Below are 27,990 nucleotides of genomic sequence, written 5' to 3'. Positions count from 1 at the left end.
AAGTCAAATACTGAAATTCTAGCAAATTCTATGAATGCAATAATAATAATAATAATAATAATAATAACAGTAGTGGTTAAAAAACTAGTTCAAACCCCAAAAAAGAAACAAAAATTCAAAATTAATCTCTTTTTTATGCTTCGTTTTGAAATACATATTCCCGTCACTGTACAAACATTCAACATTCCAGCAGTATTCTCGGAGCTGATTGTGACAGGCTAAGGAAAGTTTAGTTTGGCAGTTCGTTTTTTTTTTCTTCTTTTCTTTTCTTTTCATTTTCGAGTTTTACTCAGCAAGCAGCCATGCCCAAAGGATGCAACCGTCTCTTGCAAAAAAGGGGGCGGGACAAACCAGGCCCCATAATGCATTGGGGCCTGAGCACTTTTGGGTAACAGGACAGCCAAATTCGCAAACCGTGCTAAGGAACTGTCCGAACGTCCAGACACATGCAGAAGGGTCCGTTGTTTTGTTTTGTTCTGTTTCAGTCCACTTCCAGCCTTTCGTTCCTCTGACTCGTCTATAGCTTCGCCAGTTTTTCCGAGTTTAGCGTAATTTTTCTCGGAACGCTTCTTCTTCTTCGTCTTGCTGACATCGCATCCTCCCCGCCGCGCAGTACAAATAAAACAACAAACGTCTCAAAAAACAGACCAGAGAAGGCGGATACAGATGCAAATGAGAGGGGAGGAGCCTTACGTAAACATGCTAAGTCATTCCGAGGAGGCGGAACCAGGACAGAAGGGAAGGCGCAGTCACTGTTCCCTTTCCTCTTCGTCCACTTCCTCCTCTTCCCCGTCCTCCTCATCCAGCGACACTATGCCGGATGAGGCCACGTCCGACACCTTCCTCCGCGCGTGGTACTCGGGTGGGCAGCAGACTCCGCCTCTGCAGTCCTTGCATGGAGCGTCCTCGTCTTCGAACGGGCAGCAGGGCGACTGTCCACCCCGTCTGAGTCCGGCCCGTTGGAGCCGTGCCAGAAGTGGGTCGTCCCCTCCGTGCAGTGCCCCCAGGAGCTTGGCAGCGAGGTCAGCCGCTGTGTCGCCACGATGACCCAGGTCGCCACGGTGACCGAGGTCCCGGAGCAGTGGGTGTCTCTCATCTAGGCTGCACAGGCTGGAGCAGAGGGTGTCGGACGGGGAGGCCGGCGAGCCCACAGGGGGCGAAAGGTCAAAGGCCACACCGCTCTCAGCCTCACATGCCCCTCGCCTCCGCAGATGTGCCTGACACACTTGGGTGTGTAAGAGGTCCCGCAGGTAATGAGGGTACGACGACAGATCTGTGGACAGAGAATAAAGAATGAGGGCTTTACTAGCACATTTCACTCATCAACTACCATATTTCACTCAGTTATTAGCATTTTTCACTCCGTTATTAGCATTTTTCACTCAGTTATTAGCATATTTCACTCATCAACTACCATATTTCACTCAGTTATTAGCATTTTTTACTCATTAATTAGCATATTTCACTCAGTTATTAGCATTTTTCACTCATCCACTACCATATTTCACTCAGTTATTAGCATATTTCACTCATCCACTGCCTTTTTTCACTGTTATTAGCATATTTCACTCATCCACTACGATATTTCACTCAGTTATTAGCATATTTCACTCATCCACTAACATTTTTCACTCAGTTATTAGCATATTTCACTCATCCACTACCATATTTCACTCAGTTATTAGCATTTTTCACTCAGTTATTAGCATTTTTCACTCAGTTATTAGCATTTTACACTCATCCACTACCATATTTCACTCAGTTATTAGCATTTTTCACTCAGTTGTTAGCATATTTCACTCATCAACTACCATATTTCACTCAGTTATTAGCATTTTTCACTCAGTTATTAGCATTTTTCACTCAGTCATTAGCAATTTTCACTTAATTATTAGCATATTTCACTCATCCACTACCATTTTTCACTCAGTTATTAGCATATTTCATTCATCCACTACCATATTTCACTCAGTTATTAGCATATTTCACTCATCCACTACCATATTTCACTCAGTTATTAGCATATTTCACTCAGTTATTAGCATATTTCACTCATCAACTACCATATTTCACTCAGTTATTAGCATTTTTCACTCAGTTATTAGCATTTTACACTCATCCACTACCATATTTCACTCAGTTATTAGCATTTTTCACTCAGTTATTAGCATTTTACACTCATCCACTACCATATTTCACTCAGTTATTAGCATTTTTCACTCATCAACTACCATATTTCACTCAGTTATTAGCATATTTCACTCAGTTATTAGCATTTTTCACTCATCCACTACCATATTTCACTCAGTTATTAGCATATTTCACTCAGTTATTAGCATATTTCACTCAGTTGTTAGCATATTACACTCAGTTATTAGCATTTTTCTCTCAGTTATTAGCATACTTCACTCATTCACTACCATATTTCACTCAGTTATTAGCATATTACACTCATCAACTACCATATTTCACTGAGTTATTAGCATTTTTCACTCATCAACTACCGTATCTCACTCAGTTATTAGCACTTTTCACTCATCAACTACCATATTTCACTCAGTTATTAGCATTTTTCACTCAGTTATTAGCATATTTCACTCATCCACTACCATATTTCACTCAGTTATTAGCATATTTCACTCATCAACTACCATATTTCACTCAGTTATTAGCATTTTCCACTCAGTTATTAGCATTGTTCACTCAGTTATTAGCATTTTTCACTCAGTTATTAGCATATTTCACTCATCCACTACCATATTTCACTCAGTTCTTAGCATTTTTCACTGTTATTAGCATTTTTCACTCATCCACTACCATATTTCACTCAGTTATTAGCATTTTTCACTCAGTTATTAGCATTTTTCACTCATCCACTACCATATTTCACTCAGTTATTAGCATTTTTCACTCAGTTATTAGCATTTTTCACTCATCCACTACCATATTTCACTCAGTTATTAGCATTTTTCACTCAGTTATTAGCATTTTTCACTCAGTTATTAGCATATTTCACTCATCAACTACCATATTTCACTCAGTTGTTAGCATTTTTCACTCAACTACCATATTTCACTCAGTTATTAGCATATTTCACTCAGTTATTAGCATTTTTCACTCAGTTATTAGCATATTTCACTCAACTACCATATTTCACTGTTATTAGCATTTTTCACTCAACTACCATATCTCACTCAGTTATTTGCATAATCCACTCAGTTATTAGCATATTTCACTCATACACTACCATATTTCACTCAGTTATTAGCATATTTCACTCATCAACTACCATATTTCACTCAGTTATTAGCATTGTTCACTCAGTTATTAGCATATTTCACTCAGCCACTACTATATTTCACTCAGTTATTAGCATTTTTCACTGTTATTAGCATTTTTCACTCATCCACTACCATATTTCACTCAGTTATTAGCATTTTTCAGTCAGTTATTAGCATATTTCACTCAGTTATTAGCATTTTTCACTCATCAACTACCATATCTCACTCAGTTATTAGCATTTTTCTCTCATCAACTACCATATCTCACTCAGTTATTAGCATTTTTCACTCAGTTATTAGCATTTTTCACTCATCCTCTACCATATTTCACTCAGTTATTAGCATTTTTCACTCATCAACTACCATATTTCACTCAGTTATTAGCATTTTTCACTCAACTACCATATTTCACTCAGTTATTAGCATTTTTCACTCAGTTATTAGCATTTTTCACTCATCAACTACCATATTTCACTCAGTTATTAGCATTTTTCACTCAGTTATTAGCATTTTTCACTCAGTTATTAGCGTATTTCACTCAGTTATTAGCATATTCACTCATCCACTACCATATTTATATATATTATTTATTTTTCAGCATCAGGGAAAAAAGCGCAAAACAGAAAATTACACAGAAGCCTCAACAACTGAACATAATATGATTTTTTAGTATTTAAAGTGTCCGTTTTTGGACTTTTTCCAGATTTTTCAGAAGAAATAAAGGAGCTTCTACCCAAAAACGAAAGCTTTAAGTGCTGTTTATCTGACAGTGTTTGTCTATGAGGTCTTCCAGGTGGTTGTTAGGAATTCCATTTTCTCTGTATCTTTTATTGTTTTATTTTTAATTCCAGTTTTGGAAACTCTCTTGTTTTTTTCACTGATTTCTTCAGAAATATCTCCTGAAAAATTAATAACTTGTACTTAATGTCTGTTTGACTGGACATTAAATAAATAAAGGGCAGTCTTAGACTTTTACACAATATTCTGTCATGTTTATATTCTTGTCACATTTACTCTTTTTCTGTCTGCCTCTGTCTCGGTAAGATCCATCCCCCTTTTTTATTGCTCTTCCTTTTCTCTCTCCTCCTCTGCTCTCTGCCGCCATCAGTCAGCTTGAGCACATTAAACTTGCAGGAGAAATGAATGCTGGGATATCAAATTGCGCGAGGGAGCAAAATGAAGGGGGAGAGAGAGAGAGAGAGAGAGAGAGAGAGAGAGAGAGAGAGGGTGTTTTCGGAGGATGAAAGTAGGGCACTGGGACAATAAGCATTCATGCCATGCTGGAGAAAGAAAGGGAGAAAGACAGGGACGTGTTAAGAGACAGAAGAGAGAGAGAGATAGAATAACAGCACGGCTGAGGATGTAAAGACAATTACAGTGTGAAAAACTCGTACCTGTACTCTGTGTGGTGGGTTCGTTAGCAGGTAGGAAGTCTTCATCGTAGGAATCGTCGTTAGACTCATCTCCGTCTACTGAAGACCAGGCCCGAAGTTTTGCCTCCGCAATCGCAAACTGTTCAGCAACACCTGGAAAACATGCATAAACACTGTCAGGCCACGCTGAATTATGGGACTGTTCTGTCATATTGGCAGGGTTCATTTTTCGTTTACATGCTACAAATAATCAAACACAGCTCGAGATATTAAAGAAGCTGCTTTTTTATTGTCCTGCAGAGGTGGACAGTAGCGAAGTGAATGTAATTCGTTTCTGTACTTAAGTAGTTTTTTCGTGTATCTGTACTTTACTGAAGTATTTCCATTTTGGGACTTTTTACTTTCACTCCACTACATTTCAAAGTCAAATATCTCACTTTTTACTCCACTACATTATGAGAAATCTGTCGTTCCTTTTGGTTTATGTGTGTATAAAAACAACATCAAAACGAAAGAAGGGTGAAGCAAGAACACCAATCAGGGCACAGCGCACTTTGTTTTGAGCTTGTTTTGACCTGTTGGTCATACCGACCCAGTGCAGCACACGGTTCAACATCAGTGCAGCAGCGTAAAATTTTGGGAGAGTCTATTCAACATAAATGATGAACTAAGCTAACTTTGTGTAAATAGACCACAATATAGAAATATGTACTCATATGCAGTTGAGACTGACGGGTCTTTATTCTGAATTTATACAAACACATTTCATTTTATAGTAAATTAGTTTAGGCTAGTTTATGTTTATGAACAGAGACCTACAGATGCAGTTTAGTAAAGGAAACTCATTTGTGAATCTGAGTTTAAAGTTTTTATTAAACTTAAACTTGTAACTAAGTTCAAATAAATCTTAAAGTGAAACTTTGCTTGTTTGTAAAAAGTGATTTCAGAGCCACTCAGTTCTACCTGATGGAAACTCTTCGCCTTCAGTGTTTTGTGCTTATGATAATTTTAATAGACATCAGTGTCACTAATTAATGACATTCTATTAAAAGACTGGTTTACCAAGAGAGACACTGGAGTATTTTCACCTAAAATGAGTTAATGAAGTGAGTCTTGTTATAAAAATGATAATAGGACATCAGAGCCATAATTAATCTTTCAGTACTTTTACTTCGGATACTTAAGTACATTTAAAGGGGAATATTTTAGTACTTTTACTCAAGTGGAGGTCTAAAGGGAGGAACTTCTACTTTTACTGGAGTAATATTTTACCTTGGGTGTCTCTACTTTGACTCAAGTACATGGTTTGTGTACCTCGTCCACCACTGTTGTCCTGCTTTAAAGTGAATCAAATGAAAGAAGAGAAGTATTATAACTCCAACAGAACGCTAAACAACAATATATGGATAAAATTAGCCGTATTGAGGGTGTGGATCCATACAAACGCCCAAACAAACAGTGGAGTAATGATCTGGATATGCGAATGTTACCTCTTCTTCCTTTCACAGACGTTTTCCTAGCTGTTAGTGTGGTTTAAGGGCCTGTTCTTTGGAGTAATTTAGAATTTTAACTCATTTGAAGCCACTCGCTTTAACTCAGTTAACTTATTAACATGTTTCACTCATCCACGACTAACTCAGCCTCTGAGTTACTGCCATATTTCACTCAGCCGCTGGTATATTTCATTCAATTATTAGCATATTTTATTCAGTGTATTCAATATATTTCACTCAGTTAGTAGTATATTTTACTCAGTCACTAGTTTTCACGCATTTGATTCAGTGACTAGTTTATTTCACTCAGTTATTGTCATATTCTGCTGTTAATAAACACTGCCAGCGTAGCTAGTAAACTAACCACTGACACTATTACTGTACTGCATCACAATAAACCCCACAAAAATCCACAGTAGATTACGTGTGGTTTGAAGTTGACACCAAAATGCAGTCAATCTAAAGTCTTTAAGATCAGTTACCTCAGCTGACGTCACTAGCCTAGCCACATCATAACTTACTTCACCTCGTACTTTTTAGTTGGAAAACAGTGAGGGAGCGAAGATTTAGCTGATACCAGACATTATAAATCCACTAAGAAGTTTATTCCATTAAATTTATATGACTGGTGTATAAAATCAGCTTAAGCTTGACATTTATTGGCACTCTCACTTCAGTGCTTCCTACATGCCATTTAACTAGGGCTGTGTAAGCATAGTTAAATGAGACTTACTTTCCTATCTAACTACTTTCCTTGATTTTGCTCTAGTAGGCATGTAGATCCACTATGCTTATACAACCCTAGCAGTTAATCTAGTAGTTAATCTAGTGTGTAAGACCTTCTGTTCAGCTCCTGAAGGCCTAACCAATGGGAGAGCTTGCTTGATTGTATCTGATTAAAAATTCCTAACATCAAGCACGGACTCCAAAAGAAGGTCCAGCTCGATGTTTAGGTCTCAAATGCAGCAAAATAAACATTTTACTGATGAAGATATGATGGCAGTGGTAGATAATTCACTTATATCCTCAGAAGACACGCCTTTCACCAGGTTCTGACTTTGAATAGTCTTTCAATCTTCATGTTTATCCTCTCGAAGCACAACCGATGTTACAAAATGTTCTTCCACCTGTTGTGTGCAATGACACATTTTCACCAGAGAGGCCGCCAAATCCCCCAAACTTACATAGCTGAGGTCACTCAGCTTACACTGTCTCATCATACTGTATACTACACATACAGATCCAGAGGGCGTGACGTCGCCACGGAAATGGACATCTGACTGACCGCTGGGATGACGAATTTGACAAAGTACGATGATGTCACGCCAGTGTCCTCTACTGGACAGGAAGTGACCTCGCTGGTCAGCATTGCTAGCAAAGTCATGGCGTGCACACACACACACACACACACACACACACAGATGCGTATGATGCTGATGGTGTGGCTGCGTGACTCAGCAGAAAGCACAGCCCTAAATTTCGTCATATCACCTTCACTGATTAATCCACCAATCAGAGGTCAGTCCTCCCCCTCCCTGATTGGACGGCCAATCACGGCTCTGCTCGCCCGCCCCTCCCACTCCTGAATCTGTGAGTCGGCTCCCGGATCAATTCTGCCCATTCATCTCCTGTCCTGCTCGCTCACTCGCTCACTCACTCACTCACTGCAGGTTGTTGTTGGGGGTCTGGCAGGTTTCCCAGATGTAAGCGGAGTTCGATTTTATCCACAGAATCACTGCACACTCCTCTGTGTGTGTGTGTGTGAGTGAGTGTAGGCACACAGCCAGCATCCTGCAGGGGATACCACACACACACACACACACTCACACACACACACACACACACTCACACACACTCACCACACCACACACTCACACACACACACACACACACACACACACACACACACACTCACACTCACACACACACACACACACACACACACACTCACCGGAACCACTTTAATGTTTTGTGTTTCTGTCCCAGAGTAGAGACGTCATACAGAGAGAGAGAAAGAGAGAGAAAGGAAGGGCAGAAAAAGAGGTAGAAAGGTAGAAAAGGAGAGAGAGAAAATAAGAAGGTAAGAAAGGAAAGAGTGGGCGAGGTACAAAAGGAGAGAGAGAGAAGAGGGACAGGTAGAAAGAAGAGAAGAGGGGAGGTAGAAAAGTTGAGAGAGAGAGAAAAGAGGAGAAAAGGGAGAGAGTGAGGGAGAAAAACAAAGAGAGGCAAAGGGAGAGAGAGAGAAAGAGCAAATAAGTCAGAAAAGGAGGGAGTGAGGGAGAGAAAGTTCCTTGCAAGTCACTTTGGCACAAAAAACGACAGAAAAGCTTTGTCACCAGAGCGAGAGAGAACTAATTAACCTTCACAGAACCTGCACTGCAGAGTCTGTGCCAGAGAGAGAGAGAGAGAGAGAGAGAGAGAGAGAGAGAGAGGGAACAGAAGACGAATGCAGGTGTACATTTCACTGCGGGTTTCACTCTTTTTCCCAAAGCAACAGGCGTCACTGTACTCTGGTATCGTGTTCTGTTGATGGTTAATGAAGGTAGACAGTGACGTCTTTTCACTGGTCACATCCTGACAAACTAGGAGTCCAGCTTAAAACCACTCAACACACCAGAAATAACAATGAGTGTTTTAGGCCCTCATAGGTAGCATAGCTTCATTAGCTCACCTGCTAACCTGTTCATATGCCAGTCTTTCTTCTTTTAGCTAATGATTATAGTTACCAACCTTAGGGGACAAAATCAGAGAAACCGTTAAAAGTTTCTGTTGGTTCCTGATGGTGTCCAATAGTCACTAATATGGTATTTTGCATTACAGTGTAAAGAATTATTTTTATTCTATTGTAGCAAATCAGTGTTAGTAGCTGTTATTTCTACTGTAGCGAATGTAAGAGCACAGTATTCCGTACGCTTCAGTATTCTGTACACTTCAGTATCCCGTACGCTTTAGTATTCTGTATGCTTCAGTATCCCGTATGTTTCAGTATTCCGTATGCTTCAGTATTCCATATGCTTCAGTATTCTGAACACTTCAGTATTCCGTACGCTTCAGTATTCTGTATGCTTCAGTATCCCGTACGCTTCAGTATTCTGTATGCTTCAGTATCCCGTATGCTTCAGTATTCCGTATGCTTCAGTATTTTGTATGCTTCAGTATTCTGAACACTTCAGTATTCCGTACGCTTCAGTATTCTGAACACTTCAGTATTCCGTACGCTTCAGTATTCTGAACACTTCAGTATTCCGTATGCTTCAGTATTCTGAACACTTCAGTATTCCGTACGCTTCAGTATTCTGAATGCTTCAGTATTCTGAACGCTTCAGTATTCTGTATGCTTCAGTATTCTGAACGCTTCAGTATTCCGTATGCTTCAGTATTCTGAACGCTTCAGTATTCTGAATGCTTCAGTATTCTGAACGCTTCAGTATTCTGTATGCTTCAGTATTCTGAACACTTCAGTATTCCGTATGCTTCAGTATTCTGAACACTTCAGTATTCTGAATGCTTCAGTATTCTGAACGCTTCAGTATTCTGTATGCTTCAGTATTCTGAACACTTCAGTATTCTGTATGCTTCAGTATTCTGAACACTTCAGTATTCTGAATGCTTCAGTATTCTGAACACTTCAGTATTCTGTATGCTTCAGTATTCTGACCGCTTCAGTATTCTGTATGCTTCAGTATTCTGAACGCTTCAGTATTCTGAACGCTTCGGTATTCCGTACGCTTCGGTATTCCGTAAGCTTCGGTATTCCGTACGCTTCGGTATCCTGTACGCTTCGGTATTCCGTACGCTTCGGTATTCCGTACGCTTCGGTATCCCGTACGCTTCGGTATTCCGTACGCTTCAGTATTCTGTACGCTTGCAGCTTTTCCTATTTGTGTAATAAAAAACAATTTCTTGTTATTAGCGATGCATCCGATACATTGTCATATATAGTTGTTGCCATCAAAACAGTTGGCGGGACCATCTAAGCTCAGTTTGGACATCAAACTTGTGTAAATAGTGACCGCCCCCAACGCGACCCGAAAATGGTGGGTGGGGACCAAGAGGGATGCAAATGTGAATGGGGTGGGGAAACTTTCACAGCCAGTTTAAATGCATTTTAGCATGTTTAAACCTCATATTTAACACTCCAACGAATGTTAAACGACTCATTATCACCACAGTACGTTTAATACTGAGTTAAATTAAGTTTACACCATCAGCTGAGTGACCTTAGCTGAGTCCCTTCACACCACTGACTCACTTTACTAGGCTGGTTGCCTCATTCGTCACACATATTGTTTATACATTTTTAAAAACTGAATTAATATAATCAGTTAAGGGCCGTTTTTATGCCACTAGATTTCATTAAAAAAAAATTAAATGCAGGAAAACACTGTACGGAAAACTGCTCCTGTGGAAGCTGGTGTATGGAATACAAGCAAAGGAGTCCAACCAATCATTGCATTCTATATGACTTCAGGTATTTCCACAATAACTACTGGAAAAACGAAAGGTACTGTAGCTACCCAGCAAACACACAACATTGTCACAACATTGTCTACTTTCCTATAACGTTACTACAACGTTATTATTCATACATATACAACGTCACAACCTTATTATTCAGTAATGTTGTCATACGATATTATGACTACCTGTTGGCAACTTAGCAACATTCCATGGAGTTCCATGCACAACATAATGGAACTTGTGAGGATTCCAGGAGGTTGTGACAACGTACTGACAACGTTGCTAATATGTTGTCACAATGTTGTCAGATAACGTTGTCACAACTTTCTGAGGAATTACATTTCAACATTGTGGGCATCAAAACAACAGGCTGTCCTGATGTAACTGTTTTTGCAGGGTAGCTATTCTTTCTGTTGTAGTGAGCAAATCACTACAGATAGCTATTACCTCTACCATCCTAGTGGTGTCTTAGGTAAGGTTAGTGTTTATCGTCATGTTTATATCCAGCTGAAGTTATTTGTCTTAGTTGTGCGAAAAGACGAGCTCCATATTGTTACTAGTTCTCCTGACACTGTTGGTCACTGTAGATGTTCGCCAAGCTAATGTTGTGGTTGTTCGGGCAGCGTCTTTCCAAGGTTGACCAAACCAATGATTACGTCATGACGACCAGCAGCTGTTAACCCAGCACCATGAAGGAAAACAGTTTGATGTCGCTGACGGCTTATCAACTCTGTCGACTCATTCCTGAAGTCCGACACATACAAAGACCCCCAGGCTCGTTACGCACTGACCTGCTGCGAAGCGCGCCTCCTGCTCGCCCTCCGTCAGGTCTGAGTAGGAGTTGAAGTCGGACTCCAGCGCGTTTGGAGAGTCCGTGGGTTTGCACCAGCCCTTCCACTCGATCAGGTGGGCCACCCGGCCCTGAGCCATCGCCGTGGGCTTCGTCACATGGTCCTTGACCACCTGAGAGATACCTGATCACACAAACACGTAGGTTTTATTTCGCCATTTGTGAGCATGTTTAAAGGGGAGTTCCACTGGCTTTACCGAGTCTCTGCGGAATCAGCTAAGATGTAAACTAAGTCTTTGAGAGTGGTTTGGTGTGAAATGCTCCATTCTAGGGAAACTTTCCGAGTCAGAACTCTTCACATTGGTGGTGATAGGAACCAGACGTCTGATGCCTCTATGCCTTCCCTCAATGGAAGTTGTTACATGGCATGTTTATGAATATGTTGCCTGGTATCTGGGACACTGTTTTACAGCAGTTTTGAAATAATTTTTTCGCCCTTTTTTAAAATGCATTTAAGGAGGAGGGATTCACAGTGTTAGTGATAGGAACCAGACGTCTGAAACGTTTAAAGCCACTTAAAGCTTCACTGTAACATGAGATGGTTATGAAGTGGTTATGAAAACACTGCCCGATGCCTGAGACGTAGTTTTACGCTAGTCTTGAGAGAAGGTTCTGGCCTAAAACATATTTTTTTTAAGCCAATCATGGTGGAGGGGTGCATGCATAAGGCTGTTATAAGGCTTATCAGGTTTACTATTTACTATTTTACCATCATCAACATAACATATAAACTCAGAAGACTCGTGTAGGTTCACTGATGGTTTTGGATAGTAAATAAAATGTCTATATTTGTGTTGTAGTCATGGCGACCCCTGGTTCCTATCACCACCACTGTAAAGAGTCTACATTTCTGTACAGTAAACCATTTCAAATCAAACCACTCTAGATAACTTGGCTCACATCTCAGCAACTGAATTATGCAGAATTTTGAAAAATCTGTGGAGTTCCCCTTTAACATATACTAACATGCTAACAAATATCAAAAGAAAAATAAGGCGTACAATTGAAATGCAACATAGAGATAAAGGAAAAAACCTGAGATATAAGAAGGAATGATGGGAATGTCCAGTGGTGTAACCATGTCTCCATGGCAACGGACCCCTTTATAATCGCTTCTTATGCAATTTCACTCACATTTCTCATAAGTAGCTACAGTATACTTATGCTTCAGCAATTAGCCTACATTAGACTAGCACACTAACACAGCGCCACATTATAGAACAGATGACACTTCTTGGGTTGTGGTGGCTATAGAGGGCTGAAGGGGAATTCCACCCATTTTTCAAAATTTCTGCAGAATAAACAAAGCAGAATGGTGCACTCTGAGTTATTTTCTTTACAGTGGTGGTGAATGGAACCAGGGGTCGCAACCCAAATATAGTCATTTTATTAACTATCCAAAACCACCAGTGAATATGCATGTTTTTTTTATATGTAATGTTTAAAATAGAGAGAAGTCTTCTTTGGGGACTACTTGGCCTCACAATGCCCTGCATGTATCCCTCCACCAGGAATGGATATAAAAAGCCCAAAAGCTTGTTTCAAAGCTTCTATAAAACAATGTCTCAGGCATCAGGCAGCACATTTGTAGTGATTTCATGTACTTTCTGTGTGGGAGCTTTTAGAGGTGGACGTCTGGTTCCTATCACCACCACTGTGAACAATTCTGACTCTTAAGTTTCTCAAAAACGAAGCATTTCACACCAGAGCGCTCTGAAGTAGAGCTTGTGAGAGGAGTGGCGGATGTTTTCGCTCCTCACCCACACCGTTTCTGTAATCACTCCACTTCAGCTCTGCTCCGGGTTTTCTATCCCCTGCCCCCACACTCAGAGAAACTCCGCTCCATGTCACTGTTGTCGGAACAAAACCTTGTATCTCCAAAATGAAAACTTTACAGGAGAAGGAAAAAACCTACTTTACTTTTAATGTAAGTCAATGGAACCAGATGTTTTTCCAAGTAATTTTGGGCTGTTTCTTTTGGTCCATTCATCATAAAATTTACATACACTGTAGGGGGCAACAGGTATTTTCAAATTATGTTGAAAACTGAAAAATGCCAAAATTGGAGATACAAGGTTTTGTTCCGACAGCGGCGATATGATCCATTCTTATGAGTTATTTTATGTCTTGAATGTATGGACCAGACACTACACACTTTATTTCATTAATTATATAATTTGTAGTCCTTATTAAACAAAGAACCAGTAAAAAATTCTGTGCTGCACAGGCTTTTTTTGGGAGGTCCAGACTTGAAGCGATGGCCCAACTTTAGAAATCCGCCGAGGGTAAACAAATATACAATGCTTTTAACACCATCTTTATCATTCGTGCCTCAAAATTGACGACGCATAGCTGACTCTAGCTGTGTCCCAATAAAGGAGCTGCATCCTTCAGAGGACACGGTCTGTGAAGGCGTGTCCATCGAAGGCTGCGTAGACCCGTGAAGGCTGAACCGAAATGAATTTAAAGTTTTTAAAGATGACAGAAACTTTGATTTTAGTTTTTTAGTTTTTCCTTTATTAGAGCTGGAGATGCTTCTCTCTGTCGGCTCTTTGCTCCCTAAAACAAAACGAAATGTTAGAGTAAGTTCTGCTTCAGACCACATTGGCTTTCTTTACATCTGTATCGTTAGCTATTCGACTCAGTTTAAACCCAATACATATATTTAAAGTGTCTCCTCAGCCGCCGTTCGCTCCTCTGCTGACGCCGCCACGTTCTCGAATCCTCACCCGCACACAATGAACCTTGGGATATGTTGGCTGGTGAAGGATCCATCCGTTGCATCCTTCATTGCCATGGAAAAGAGGGACACATTTCTCGGCCACATATGAAAGATTCTTTGAAATGGGACGGTCTACTCGCGACCCTGTGATGCAATCGGCCTTTGAATGCAGCCTCTGAAGGACGCAGCCCCTGAATTGGGACACAGCCTCTGTGTAATATCTGTAGATTGTTGTGATCGGTGAGAATTTCCAGTATGTAGGTCTGCTGAACAGCTCTGCAGATGCTGTGTATGAACGGCTGTGGTGTGCAGAGGGAGCCTATGTGGAAAAAAAGGCCTGTCTGGATGGCGGGATGGAGCGATTTCAGAGCGAGAGAGAGAGAGACACATCTGACGCTCCGACTTTCTGAAAAGCTGCTCCGAGCAACATCACGTCGCTCTGCTCTCTCTCAAGCTCTGCTCTGTTTACCTCTGAGCCCTTCACTGATGCAGAGTTTGTGGAGATTCTGTGGGATTCCCCTTTAATACGCAGGGACACACGCAGGTGTAAGAGGCGTAATAGTGCTGTAAGTGATACATTAGAGTGTAAAAGGAGCCGAAACGCTGCAGGTGAGGGTGCTCGTTTACCGTGAAGTGAAGATCTGGCGAGAGCTGCGATCTCCTGAATGGTGAGCGCTCGTCTGGATTTGGGTAACATGTTGTTTGAGTCCTCAACATTTACCTGGAAAACAGAGAGACACACAGAGACACAGAGACACACAGAGACAGACAGACAGACAGAGACACACAGACACACAGAGACACATAGACACACAGAGACAGACAGACAGACAGACAGAGACACACAGAGACAGACAGAGACAGACAGACAGACAGAGACACACACAGACACACAGAGACAAAGAGACACACAGAGACAGACAGACAGACAGAGACACACAGAGACACACAGACACACCGAGACACACAGAGACAGGCAGACAGACAGAGACACACAGACACACAGAGACACACAGACACACACAGACACACACAGACAGAGACACACAGACACAAAGAGACAGAGACAGACAGACAGAGACACACACAGACACACAGAGACACAGATACAGACAGAGACACAGAGACACGCAGAGACAGAGACACGCAGAGACACACAGAGACATAAAGTCACACAGAGACACAAAGAGACACAGAGACACGCAGAGACACACAGAGACACAAAGACACACAGAGACACACAGAGCGATTTACTGTTAGAGCTTTAAAATGACCTGAAACTAAAGAGAACAAATCACTGTTCACAGTTTACAGAGACCAGAAACTGAGATGAAGGGATTTCATTCAGTCTGATTCGCTCTCTCTCTCTCTCTCTCTGTACATCTCTCTCTTCACTGTTTCTCTCTCTCTCTGTATATCTCTCTTCACTGTTTCTCTCTCTTTTCTCTCTCTGTACATCTCTCTTTTCACTGTTTCTCTCTTTTTTCTTTATCTCTCTCACTCTTTTCTCTCTTTTTCACTCCTCTCTCTGTAAATCTCTCTCCCTTTTTCTTTCTCTCTTTTCTCTCTCGCACTCTGTAAATCTCTCTCCTCTCTTTCTCTCTCTTTTCTTTCTCTCTCCCTCTTTTCTCTCTCCGTAAATCTCTCCCTTTTCTGTTTCTCTTTTTTCTCTCTCTTCTCTTTCCTCTTTTCCTTTCTTTTCTCTCTTTTTCTGTATACCTCTCTCTGTCTTTCTCTCTTTAAATTTCTCTCTATTCTTTTTCTCTATCTCTCTCTTCTCTCCTTCTCTCTATCCCTCTGTCTTTTCTCTCTCTCCCTTCTATCTCTCTCTTCTCTCTCTCCTTTCCTTTTTCTCTTTCTTTTCTCTCTCCTTTCTTTTTCTCTTTCTTTTCAATCTTCTCTCTCTCTCTCTCTCTCTCTCTCTCTCTCTCTCTCACACACACACACACACACACACGCCACATACACACACTCTCGCTCTTCCCTCACAGCGCACGCGCGGTCATTCTACCGCCTGCTGACGTCACTCCCTGTACGGTACCGCTGTTTGTTTTCTTGTGTTTTGTTTTGTTCCTTTAACAGGTCGCGGCGAACCACGTGGGGCGCGCGCGGCACGTTCACCGACCCGCGCGAGCGCAGTTAAACTGAACTCGTTAAAATACGCGCCGGAATCCAGTTCATTTAAATACATCACACCATGACCCCCCAGACACACACCAAACCCTGCGCTCCCTCCCCTACTGGCCTACTGAACGCGGAGCGCGCGAGAAGAGACGGCAAGCGCGCGCGCGCGCGCGCGTCCTCACACACACACACACACACACACACACACACCGTCAGTGTGCCGCGCTCATCGCCATTTGACGTCACTCATCTGCCCTTAATGAGCGAAGCGGCGCTCGAGACAGAAATAACGCGCTATATCGGTCCATAGTGGTCCTCCTCGCGAGCCCCCGCGCTGCCGTGCAGAGGCGCGCGCCGCTCCTCTCTCCGGCGCCAACAGGTTTCATAACGGCGCCCCGGAGACTTGCGAGCAGCGCCGGCAATAACGGAGAGGCCGTTTCAGCACCGGACAGCGAGCAGAGCGCGCGCGCACACACACACACACACACACACACAGGTCTACATACACACACGCGCACCGGCTCCTCGCTCGCGCCGCAGAGGAACAGAAGCTTCTCCATGGAAAACGCCGACATGCCACGTAGCCGTTCAGCTCAGCTGCAAACCGCCTCCTCCTTCTCCCTCTATCTCTCTCCCTCTCTTCCTCCTCCTTCCTCTCTCTTCCTACCTCTCTCTCTCCTCCTCCTTCTCCCTCCCTCTCTCTCCTTCTCTCTCTCTCCCTCTTCCTCCTCCTTCCTCTCTCTTCCTCCTTCCTCTCTCTCCTCCTCCTCCTCCCTCTCTCTTCCTACCTCTCACTCTCCTTCTCTCTCTCCTCCTCCTCCTCCTCCTTCCTCTCTCTCTCTCTCTCCTCTCTCTCTCTCTCTCTCTCCTTCTCTCTCTCTCTCTCCCTCCTCCTTCTTCTTTTCTCTCTCTCATTCCCTCTCTCCTGCTTACTCCTCCTCTCTCTTTCCTCCTGTCTCCTTCTCTCTCTCTCTCTCTCTCTCTCGGCCAACTTCGTAAAAAACGAGCATTTCTATAGCAACCGGTCACCATGGAACGATTTTCTCCCGGGAAACGCGGCTCGATTCTCTGATGACGTCACGCACGCGCGCACGCACACACGCGCCAGAGATGGCTCCGGTTCAGTGGTTTTTCACTGTAAGCCTTACAGAGGCGCAGACAGACAGACTGACGCGCAGACAGACTCTACCGCTTGTTGAATGTTAGCTGAGCTGAATGACGTATAAAGTCATTGTAGTCTGTTTTTCATTCTCCTTTATTCATGGTTTCAGGTCAGTGTCACTCTGACTCTGTATGACGACACACACACATGAATATCAGTGCAGACAGCAGGTCCAGCTCCACACACAGATCCACATATGGATCATTCATCATTACAGGAGCGACCCACGACTTCACCACCATAAAATGAGCTCAAAATAAGAATAAACCACAGAAAGTCGATGTCCGTCTGTTCTCCGTTCGGTTCCTCCTGAATTAACCACAAAGAACTATAACAGTTCTTCTTTTTAGTGAGTTTTACTCGTGTTGGGGATGGAAAACAGCATCTACATCTACATAAACAATTCTAAGACATTCTTTTTCATTTTTTAAGCTGATAAATGCATTAAAATAATTGTCAATCTTTGTTAAAATTATTTAAAATATATAATATTTTTTAATAATAAGTCTCATCAAGATTTTTTGAAAAACATGAAAAATAAAAAAGATCTTTTTGAAGTACTTCTTGTACTTATTATATCCAAAGTGCTGGCTAAGGTTTTGCTAGAGTGTTGTAATGCTATCCCAGGTGGTTGCTAAGGTGTTGCTAGGCTGTTGCTATGCTATCCCAGGTGGTTACTAAGGATTTGGCTAGGCCTTTGCTGTGGCATTGCAGGTGGTTGCTGATGTGTTCCTAGACCTTTGCTATGCTATCCCAGGTGGTTGCTAAGAATTTGGCTAGGCCTTTGCTGTGGTATTCCAGGTGGTTGCTAAGGTGTTGCTAGACTGTTGCTATGTTATCCCAGGTGGTTGCTAAGCAGTATTGCTAGGCTGTTGCAACGCTTTCCCGGGTGGTTGCTAACGTATTGCTAGACCGTTGCTATGCTATCCCAGGTCAGTACTAGGGTGCTGTTGCTAGGCTGTTGTGATGCTATGCCAGGTGATTGCTAATGTATTGTGAGGCCGTTGCTATGGTATCCCAGGTGTTTGCTGATGTGTTGCTAGGCTGACACTATGCATCCCAGGTGATTGCGTATGTGTTGCTAGGCTGTTGCTATGCTATCCCAGGTCAGTGCTAAGGTGCTGTTGCTAGATTGCTGCAATGCTATCCCAGGTGGTTGCTAAGGTGTTGCTAGGCCACTGCTGTGGTATTCCAGGTGGTTGTTAATGTGTGTGTATAGTGTGCTATTTTGTACACGAGTCTGTATGTAATGTCAATGAGTGGCTGTGTAAGAGATGGAGGTCCTTTGTGACAACATGTGTGGTCAGATTTGAAATTCCTGGACATACCGCCATTCATGCACTAGATCACCAAAAGTGGACATCTGAAAGCCGACGAGTCTGAACTTGTGGTCACTTCTATTCATTTTGTTCAACACTGTATAATCAATTCTCGTGTATATTGTTAATTATGGCTTTGTTGTATTTCCATTAACATTTATTACATTTTTTATCCTAATTCAAATGAATGAAGTATTAATTATTTTTCATTTTTTCATTTAGCCAAAAATAACGTAATTGAGAAGCCTGGGGGGCCCTCAAGTTAGGATGTCGCCCATGAATATCAGAAATGGCCCCGGCTGCTGAAATAAGCACCTTGCACACTGTTCGGTGATTCTATTTGGGAGAAAAAAGTCATTAGAAATTAATTGCTAATTTCTTTGAATGACTTGCGGATAATTAGAAAACTAGCTGGTGAACGTTTAATGAAAGTCAGGGAGAGGAACCGACAGCGGTATGAGGCCTCTTAATGACTGGGACGGTTTAGTTAATTAGGGAATTATCATAGCGGGAAAGGTTGGGAAAATCATTTTCTGCTTCACATGGTGAAATTACTGAGTCTGGTCGGTGGGAATGACATTGGGATTTTTTCCCATTGCTACTAGAAGCATGAACACCGAAAGGTTCTCTGTGCTTGACTTAAAACCTCATTAACTTCCAATGAAACCTAATCAGGGAAAAACTGCTTCTCTCAACTTCAAATTACTTGATCTTGAGGGCAAAATCTACAATATGAAATTTCACAATCCAACAGGCGCTTAACAATGAGGTCCACAATTGTGAGACCTACCGCACCCTTGGCTTTGCAAAGCTCTACTCAAACAGGCAAAAATTTCAAATGTGCAAAATTTCGAACACCTCTGGTCAAATGACATTTTGTTAATTTTCTAAGGGAAAATAAGTTAAAACACTGACTACAGAAAACTTAAATATGGTATTTTTCTGCATATTTTAGTGCACAATTTCAATTTGCTGAGATTATATCGGAAAAAAAGCATATACAGTGCCATAACTTTTGCACAGGCCACATTTTATGTTTTTTTCCAATATGTTGGAAAGCAATTCAGATAAAAACAGCAATTATGCAGAAATTTGTTTCCTGCAGCAAATTTGTACTTAGAAAATCAACTAAATATGACATTTGACCAGTGGCGCATGTGACCGGAATTGCAATAGGATTTTTCCGTCCATATCATGGTAAACTATCAGGTACACTGCTTTATGTCCGACAAGCTGCTAACCTCATTAAGCAGCGGCCTCTCTATCGGCCCACGGCCGGGCCATTATAATGACGACAGAAACAGACCACGACTGACGGAGCCCGATGCGGGATCACAATGCCTACTATATATGGCTCCCCCTTTCTAGACGATTGCTGCATGGGGGCTGCTTCTGGTTCAAGTGCCACCCTAGTGTCGAAAGATGAAAGATAAAGACCGGCTTTCTATTCCTGGATGCTGTAAGATGTGGAACAAACGTGCTTTGGAATAAGATGTTGGCACCTCAAAGTAACGGTCCAGGTCCTTGAAAGGTGCGCCCAGGCCACGTGCCAGACTGGTCCGTGTGTTGCCCAAGAGTGCGAGGTCTGAGAACGAACCTTCGGTGCTCCAGTCCACGCGCAACCTGCCACCCGCCACTGTGGGAGAGGAAGAAGATACTGACGTGCACGAGGTCACGATCAATAATGGCTGTTTGGTCCACTGCCATGGTAACCACAAATGATGCTGGTCTTGTTCTGGGGATCCTAATTTCTAATGTTACCATTCACACGTTTGACAGATGCCAAAGTCTTAAGTGACCTAAAACTGAACAGATGTGGGCAAATGTAGCATTAAGAGTCTTGCCCAAGGACTCTCACTGGTATTGACCAGTGTGCCTGCCTGTAAGGGGAATTGAACCCTGCTGTATGGAGGTCTGCGATATTACCCAACACCAACCACCAGGTGAGCTAATATTTTTTTGTGCTGCACTTCATCTTACTTTCCTATTTCCTTCTCAATTCCAAAGGGCTACCATGGGAGGGGATCACCCTATGCAGATATGTATTGCATGCACTGACAGATGGGGAAGCACCACATTGATCATTTCTGTAAGAGAATACCTGCATCTCGCTTTCTTTCTTGCTCCGCCATCCATTCATTCTCTTACTTTGAGCCTCATGCAAGGGCTTGTGCATGCACAAAACCTTCCCCCCAAAACAGTCCTGAATGATTCATGCATACGTCATCAACACAAGGACCTCCGCGGGTGAACAGCAGGGGGTGCCTATCATCGCATTCAAGCGTCACGCTCCCTGAGGTGAGGCTTTATTAGCTTTAAGAGGCTCTTAAGACAACTGGGGTGGTCATTCCCCATGTGATTCACTCTGTCGGTTCCATAATAGACACCTCATGTTGGTGTCATTTATTTGGGTACATTAAAATAGCATTAACACTTGAACTCTTGACATGCGATAAACATGTCAGGGAAGATGTTCTTTGCTGTCATGATAGACTTTGTTTCAAGTTACCATTACTGGTAATTGTCATGACAGATGTCATAATGCTTGATGTCATAACAGCTTATGTCACATGCTAAGTATACTGTCATGATATCAAACATTATGACATATGTATATGTATGTATGACTTGTTTATATTACAGATTACCAAATGGATAGTTCCGGTTCTAAAATTTGATTATATATTCATATATATTCATTGATTATATATTCATCTATGACCATCTCACAACAACAGAATTCTGTATCGCTGCAAAAGACACGAAAAGTCTTTGTGCTGTTAATGAAATAATCTTCGACTGTTTTGTTTAAACTGAGGAGCTAACAACTTATTTTCTTAACTAGAACTACTGTGCTGAAAAAAACAGCATAGGCCAGCATGGAATACATGCTGGTCTAAGCTGGTTTAGAGCTGGTTTAGTGCTGCCGGTTTTGCTGATGACCAGCTATGCTGGTCTATGCTGGGTTTTCTAGCAAAGTAGGCTGATCAGCTAGATAACAGGCTAAAAGCTAACAAGCTAAAAGGTAATAGGCTAAACAGCTCCTCCATTATTATCACAGGCTTTGAATTGAAGTACAACTGATTGATTCACTGTAAAACTGCGATATAAAAGAATGTCACTGTCACTGTTGAATCCAAAATAGCTACTTGTTAGACGTACTATGCACCGTTTAAGTGCAAGAGCTAGTATTTTAACACCTACATAGTAGGGAGCAGGGAGCCATTTGAGATTTCCAGTGTGGGAGAAGGGACAGTTAGCTTGGTGCTAACTAAGACTGGAAATTGCATAGAGGCGCTAATGGAAATTAGTGCCTGGCAACTATAACATACACTGAAGGAACTACATTTCTTGGCAGAAGAATTGTTTAACTCGAATAATACTAATAATAACTTCAATTATTTATTGACAAATTGTGTATTTTATCATATTTTACGTTGTTCACCATTTTATGAAAGCAATAAAAAACATAAGGTCAGGCGTTACAGTGATTTTTTCATGGGTAAAGTAGGGTTCACTCCACCTAATAACACCCCTTCCCTGTGATAAAACCACTGTAATGCACGTCTTAACTAAATCTGCTATGACAGCTCATGATAGTGTATGACATCTTCCATGACATGTTTACAGCATGGTTATGCCGGTGTTATTAAGTCTTTCACACCTTAGCGTTTAACGTCACAAAGAGGGAATGAGGTGTAGGTGGTGTAAGTTGCAGCCTCGGGGTAACCTCTCTGAAACTGGTTCTGCATTTCAATGCTCTTCCTAAACCTGCCTCCCACACAGTCCCTGTAGCACCTTCTCTATCGCTCGATTTGCGGCCTGGTTGATATCCAATACCCTTTTCACTAATCACTGTGGTGTCCGTTGAGGCGATGGCCCCATGGCTTTAACCATGAAACCGAATCCGTGATGAAAAATGTCACTGCGTGAGAGGTGTCATGTCCCGCAAGGCCTACGGGCACACCTACTCTCCGGGAGGTCCAGGAGCTGTTCTTGGTTTATTAGTGGAACTAGAGCCTATTAAATGTCTCTGTGGACCTTCATTTGATAACAGGATCGACCTGTGCTGACAACTTCAACTGTGAAGAGCTTCTCACGAAGTCAAACACTCAAACGAGCCTGCGAAGGTTCCCAATTGTCCGGGTCAGTGGATTGTCCACACCAGTTGTTCTCAAAACAGTCCTCCAGGGCCCCCCACATGGTCCACGATCCCAACTGCCAACACATACGGATAGAACAAAAACATAGACTGTCTGGGGGGCACTGAGGCACAGATTGAGAACCATTTGTCTGCACTCTTGGCAAAAAAGGGATCTATGACTTCAATAGCAGAACCCTTTATGGACTTTTATAGAACCAATTATTAGAGGTTATCCATCAGGTTTTCCATCACAGAGAAGAACCATTTATGCATTCAAATGGAGTTTGAGTGGTCACAGTTCTTTATGCAACCATCGTGTTTAATACAGAACCTTTAGTTAATGAAATGGTTCTTTTTAGAACCATGAGTTCAGTACAGAACCATTTGATGCTTTTTTGCATGGTGAAATGGTTCTTCAGATTGATGGAGAACGCATCGTATATGGTTTTATATAGAACCTTTTTGAAAATAGTTCTATATAACACCAAACAGGGTTCTTTTATTATTACAATGTCTGGCTTGCAACAACAAAAGAACCATTTTGGTGCTATACAGAACCATTTTCAAAAAGATTCTGCATAGAACCACATACAACACATTCACATGAAGAACTATTTCACCCTGTGAAGAACCATTTAAGCATACAAATGGTTCTTTGAGTGTTCATTGTTCTACACAGAACCACTGTCTTTACTAGAGAACCCTTGAAGAACCATCTTTTTTAACAGAATATGTTCCTTAAACTTTCAAAAGGTTCTTCATAGTAGCACATCTCCTTCACAAAAATGGTTCCTCAATGGTTCTATGTAGAAACACTGTCTTTATTAAAGAACCCTTGAAGAACCATCTTTTTTGAGAGACTGTGGAAGGTTTCCCAAACCTTTAAAAGGTTCTTCATAGTAGCACAATGTGCTAAAATGTTCTTTTAGTGATACCATAGAAGAATCACTTTTGGTTCCTTAAAGAACCAAATCTTAAAAAGGAGATTTCTGAGTGTGAGCAAACTTTTTCAAGGTTTAAAGAACCTTAACATGAAGTAATGTTCAATATTTAAGGGTTCCTTAATTTAACTTTCCATTAATTTAACTTTGCAAAGGTTCTTCACACTCACATCTCAAAAACTCAAAAACAAAACTGGTGCTTTAACCTCTTAAATGCTCAGAACCGCTGGTTCTAGACTTGCATTCCTCACTCACATAAGAATAGCTCAGCACGTTTGCATTGTTTTCCATGTAATTATTGAATAATAATGGACACATAGGTTAAAGAACCAGATTCTTAGGGAACCAATAATGGTTCTCCTATAGCATCAACACCACAAACAATACCACAACAGTAAGTCTTGACGTACTACTAGTAAACAAATGCTCAAACACTTTTCAACCTGAAAACAGCTGTAGGCAAAATGGCTGGTGCACAGTGGGCACAGCTACCGAGGCAGAGGTCACTAAATGGCTAGAACAAAAATAAACGAAACAGCCGAGGGACAGAGCCCCTGTAGGTCTGAGTCTGGGCGCTGGCCAACCTACAGCCTGAGTCCATTTCAAGTCTCAGGCCTCTCCGGTGGACCGTGTCGAGTCCATCTGGACTCAGACCGGTTAGCCGCCACACACCGAGCAACAGGCGGAAAAGCGAGGCTCGTGCTGGCCACCAGCAGCTCGGGCCATCTGTAGACTCAAATGACCTCACCTAAACTTCATGTGTGTCCGTGTCGTGCCTTTGTTGACCCCCTAAAGCAGGTCTTGACTTTTTTGTTACTACTTTTTCGAATTAATTGACTTGAGAAGCCTGTTATTGTTCCTGACACAGCGGCACCAAGGTGAATGCGTTCCAACTGCAAACCAGGAGAAAGACTGAGTCTTTCATCCGTTGCTTCATAAAGTTTTAGCCTCCTAAGCTAAACCTACATTAGCCTACCACGTCAAAATGCTAGCCAGAGTGGACGATCCTCGACTGAGGATTACATCACACAGCTGACCGACATGCTAGGTGATTCTGAATCTTCAAGGTACACAAAAAACCAAGGTAAAACCCAGAAAACTAAGACCTAAAACCCAGCCAGACCACCTGTCCAGACATGTTTGGTGCCCAAACTGTTGCTTCTGTGGTTTAGCACTCGAGCTATGAAGCTAACATTGCTAACAAACACTAGAAGTCACCCAGTAGTCACCCAAATCTTTTTAGTCAAAACATCCACAAAACTTTGCTCAAACCACATTCAGGTCTTCATTGAGGTCGTGCAGGCCTGTCGGTGTGGTTCAGGACACAGTATGACTTTCTGTGAGCTGTAAAAATGAACAAAACCTCACCGTACAGCTGAACGCAGCAGCCATTTTAGACAACAGATGTTGCCACATTCTGAATCCCCTGCCGAATCCGACACCCCTTCACGTGCAGGTACGTCACACAGGCATTTGAACGCTGGATTACACTCGCTAGATTACATTTCTGTTGTTTCTACTTTTAAACATATATCTTCAGTTAGAAAATTAAATTTCAATTTTAAAATATTCACTCTACAAATTTGCATAAAGTATAGTTCATTTTTATAACTCATACTGTGTCCTAAACTACATCAACAAGTCTGAATGAAGAGTTATGGATTGTATTTACTGAAAAAATTTGGGTGACTATTGACTTCTAGTGTTTGTTAGCAGCATTAGCATCAGTGCTAAACTATAGATGCAACAATTTGGAAATTAAACATGTCTTGGCTGATCAACTGCATCAGAGGCAACTGGCAAATTCTTTAAGTTAGATTGGTTTTGCCTTTAAAATCACTTAATGATATGCCTGAAATGACAAACAGATATAAGTGATATCTATGGTAGTTATGGTATTTATATATAGCACTAGCTGTAAAAGTCTTAAACAGTTGTGAAAAAGTTGTTTAAAACCATTTATCTTGGCAATAAGTATATTTTTGTAGGTTAAAAAAACACTATAATATTAGAATAAATACAAATAAACATAAACATGGTAGAACGTAACAAGAATTGCCTGTTTTTAATAATGTTATTGATATTGTAGTTAGAAAGAGACCATTTTTCGTTCCTTCATTGCACAGCTCTGTTCAATCCTATCATCACCTGATTTTTAATTTAACGAAGAATTGATTAGATAAACTAGGTATTGGATAGTAACTGTAACTGGGCTTCCTTGAGGAGAGCTTTAGAAATGGTCAAACTCAAATACACATATCAAATCAGACTGTATTGTTTGTTTATTTGTATTTACAGTAATTTTTTTTAAATGAGTATTTTTTTTAACTTAATATGCTCACTGACCAGATAAATAGGCTTTATATATCATTTTTTTTTTCAGATAAAACTTTGCACAGCACTATATAGGCCGTGTGCAAAAGTTTTGGCGCCCCAGTCAAATGACGCTTTGTTGGTTTTCTAAGCGAAAATAAGCGAACACATTTTAACGCACAGTTATCTTACGTTTATTAAAATCTTAAATGTGGCCTGTGCAAAAGTTCTGGCACCTTTTATGTCTGATCTGCAAGTAAATAGAAAATGTAAATGCAGTTCGCTGTAGAGGATGTTTTAACTTATTTTCACACACAATATGAACAAATCGAGAGCTCAGTAACGCTGGGATTAATAACTGATCACATTGATTTATCAGTCTACTCAGGCTTTAGCAGAGCTCAGTAATGCTAAGATTAATAACCGATCACATTGATTTATCAAGTCTACTCAGGCTTTAGCAGAGCTCAGTAACACTGTGATTAATAACTGATCACATTGATTTATCAGTCTACTCAGGCTTTAGCAGAGCTCAGTAACACAGATTAATAACTGATCACATTGATTTATCAGTCTACTCAGGCTTTAGCAGAGCTCAGTAACGCTGAGATTAATAACTGATCATCACATTGATTTATCAGTCTACTCAGGCTTTAGCAGAGCTCAGTAACACTGAGATTAATAACTGATCATCACATTGATTTATCAGTCTACTCAGGCTTTAGCAGAGCTCAATAACACTGAGATTAATAACCGATCACATTGATTTATCAGTCTACTCAGGCTTTAGCAGCAACTTCAGTGTTTCCAAGGAAGCCATTTATTGAGTTTTTCTTTATAGTATGTTTTTATACAACGTGCATTTATTTTGAAAGTTCATAAACAAGCTTTAATGGTGTTTCTTTTAAAGATGGCATAAATTCTTGAAATTTCAGCAGGTAAGTATTCTAAACCCATGCATTCTATGATGGCCTAAGCTGGTCTGGTGCTGGTTTGGCATGTCACCCAGCATGGTCATGCTGGTTGACCAGCATACCAGCATCCAAAACACAACATATGCTGACCAGTACCTGTATTTTGAATATGTATTATTTATACAGAACATAAATGTATATATAATATTTATAAAATGTGCCTTATACTGAGCACAGATACTGCATTCTGAACACGCATTCATGATACTTGTATTCCGATACACCCCCAGCCTTATGTGGGGGGCAGTTGGGGGTGACTCCACAGGCAAACGGGGGTAAACAGGATCCGCGAGGGCGCGAATCCCGTCTCTTAGCAACAACAGCTAAACAGGTTTTAGCGCGCGCGCTGTCCGCTCGCTCCACAGGCACTTAGCGCGCGGTAACGGTGCAGTGCAGCAGCAGCAGCATCCTTTCGTTTCCGTTTAACGGCGTTAAACAAACAGGCGCGCGCGCCCTCGCGCTGGCGCACACTCATTCAGCCAAAGCCTCTGCAGCAGCATCCGCGTGCACAAGCGCCAGCAGCACGAGCTGGAGGCGCGAGGAAATAGAGAAAGGTTCTTACCTACGGGCGACTTAGAGGCGACGCAGCCCATAGTCTCTCTCTCTCTCTCTCTTTCTCTGTCTCTCTTTCTTTCTCTCTCTCTCTCTCTCTCTCTCTCTCTCTCTCTCTCTCTCTGTTATGCCTTTTTCTCCCTCTCTCGCCCTCCTCTGCCTCTCTCACTCTCTACCGCCGTCTCTCTCTCACTCTCTCTCTCTCTTGCACTCACCCACTACGTCACGCGGGGCAGGATGGACGGCGCGCGCGTTTCAGCTCCGCGGCGGCCAGACAGCGC

The 27,990-nt window shown here is 41.7% G+C and overlaps 1 protein-coding gene across 3 annotated transcripts; it reads right to left on the bottom strand.

The window, feature by feature from the left end:
* Positions 1-8: 8 nt before the first annotated feature.
* On the bottom strand, positions 9-27,990 carry zgc:165508 (uncharacterized protein LOC100101652 homolog). Of its 3 annotated transcripts, none has more exons than XM_036562757.1 (5): positions 27,925-27,990; positions 14,808-14,901; positions 11,400-11,582; positions 4,676-4,807; positions 9-1,273 (listed from the first exon to the last, which is right to left on the bottom strand). In XM_036562757.1, the coding sequence occupies exons 2-5, from the start codon at positions 14,875-14,877 to the stop codon at positions 750-752; spliced, it is 909 nt and encodes a 302-aa protein (XP_036418650.1). In that variant the 5' UTR covers positions 14,878-14,901; positions 27,925-27,990; the 3' UTR covers positions 9-749. The 3 variants fall into 3 exon arrangements, with proteins under 3 accessions (XP_036418650.1, XP_036418651.1, XP_036418649.1); XM_036562758.1 differs by lacking the exon at positions 27,925-27,990 and adding an exon at positions 27,720-27,757; XM_036562756.1 differs by lacking the exon at positions 27,925-27,990 and adding an exon at positions 16,823-16,929.

The sequence above is a fragment of the Colossoma macropomum genome, unplaced genomic scaffold (assembly GCF_904425465.1).
Source record: "Colossoma macropomum unplaced genomic scaffold, Colossoma_macropomum, whole genome shotgun sequence".
NCBI lineage: Eukaryota > Metazoa > Chordata > Actinopteri > Characiformes > Serrasalmidae > Colossoma > Colossoma macropomum.
Note: the sequence above shows the minus strand (reverse complement) of the source record. Positions and strands in the feature narration are given on the sequence as shown.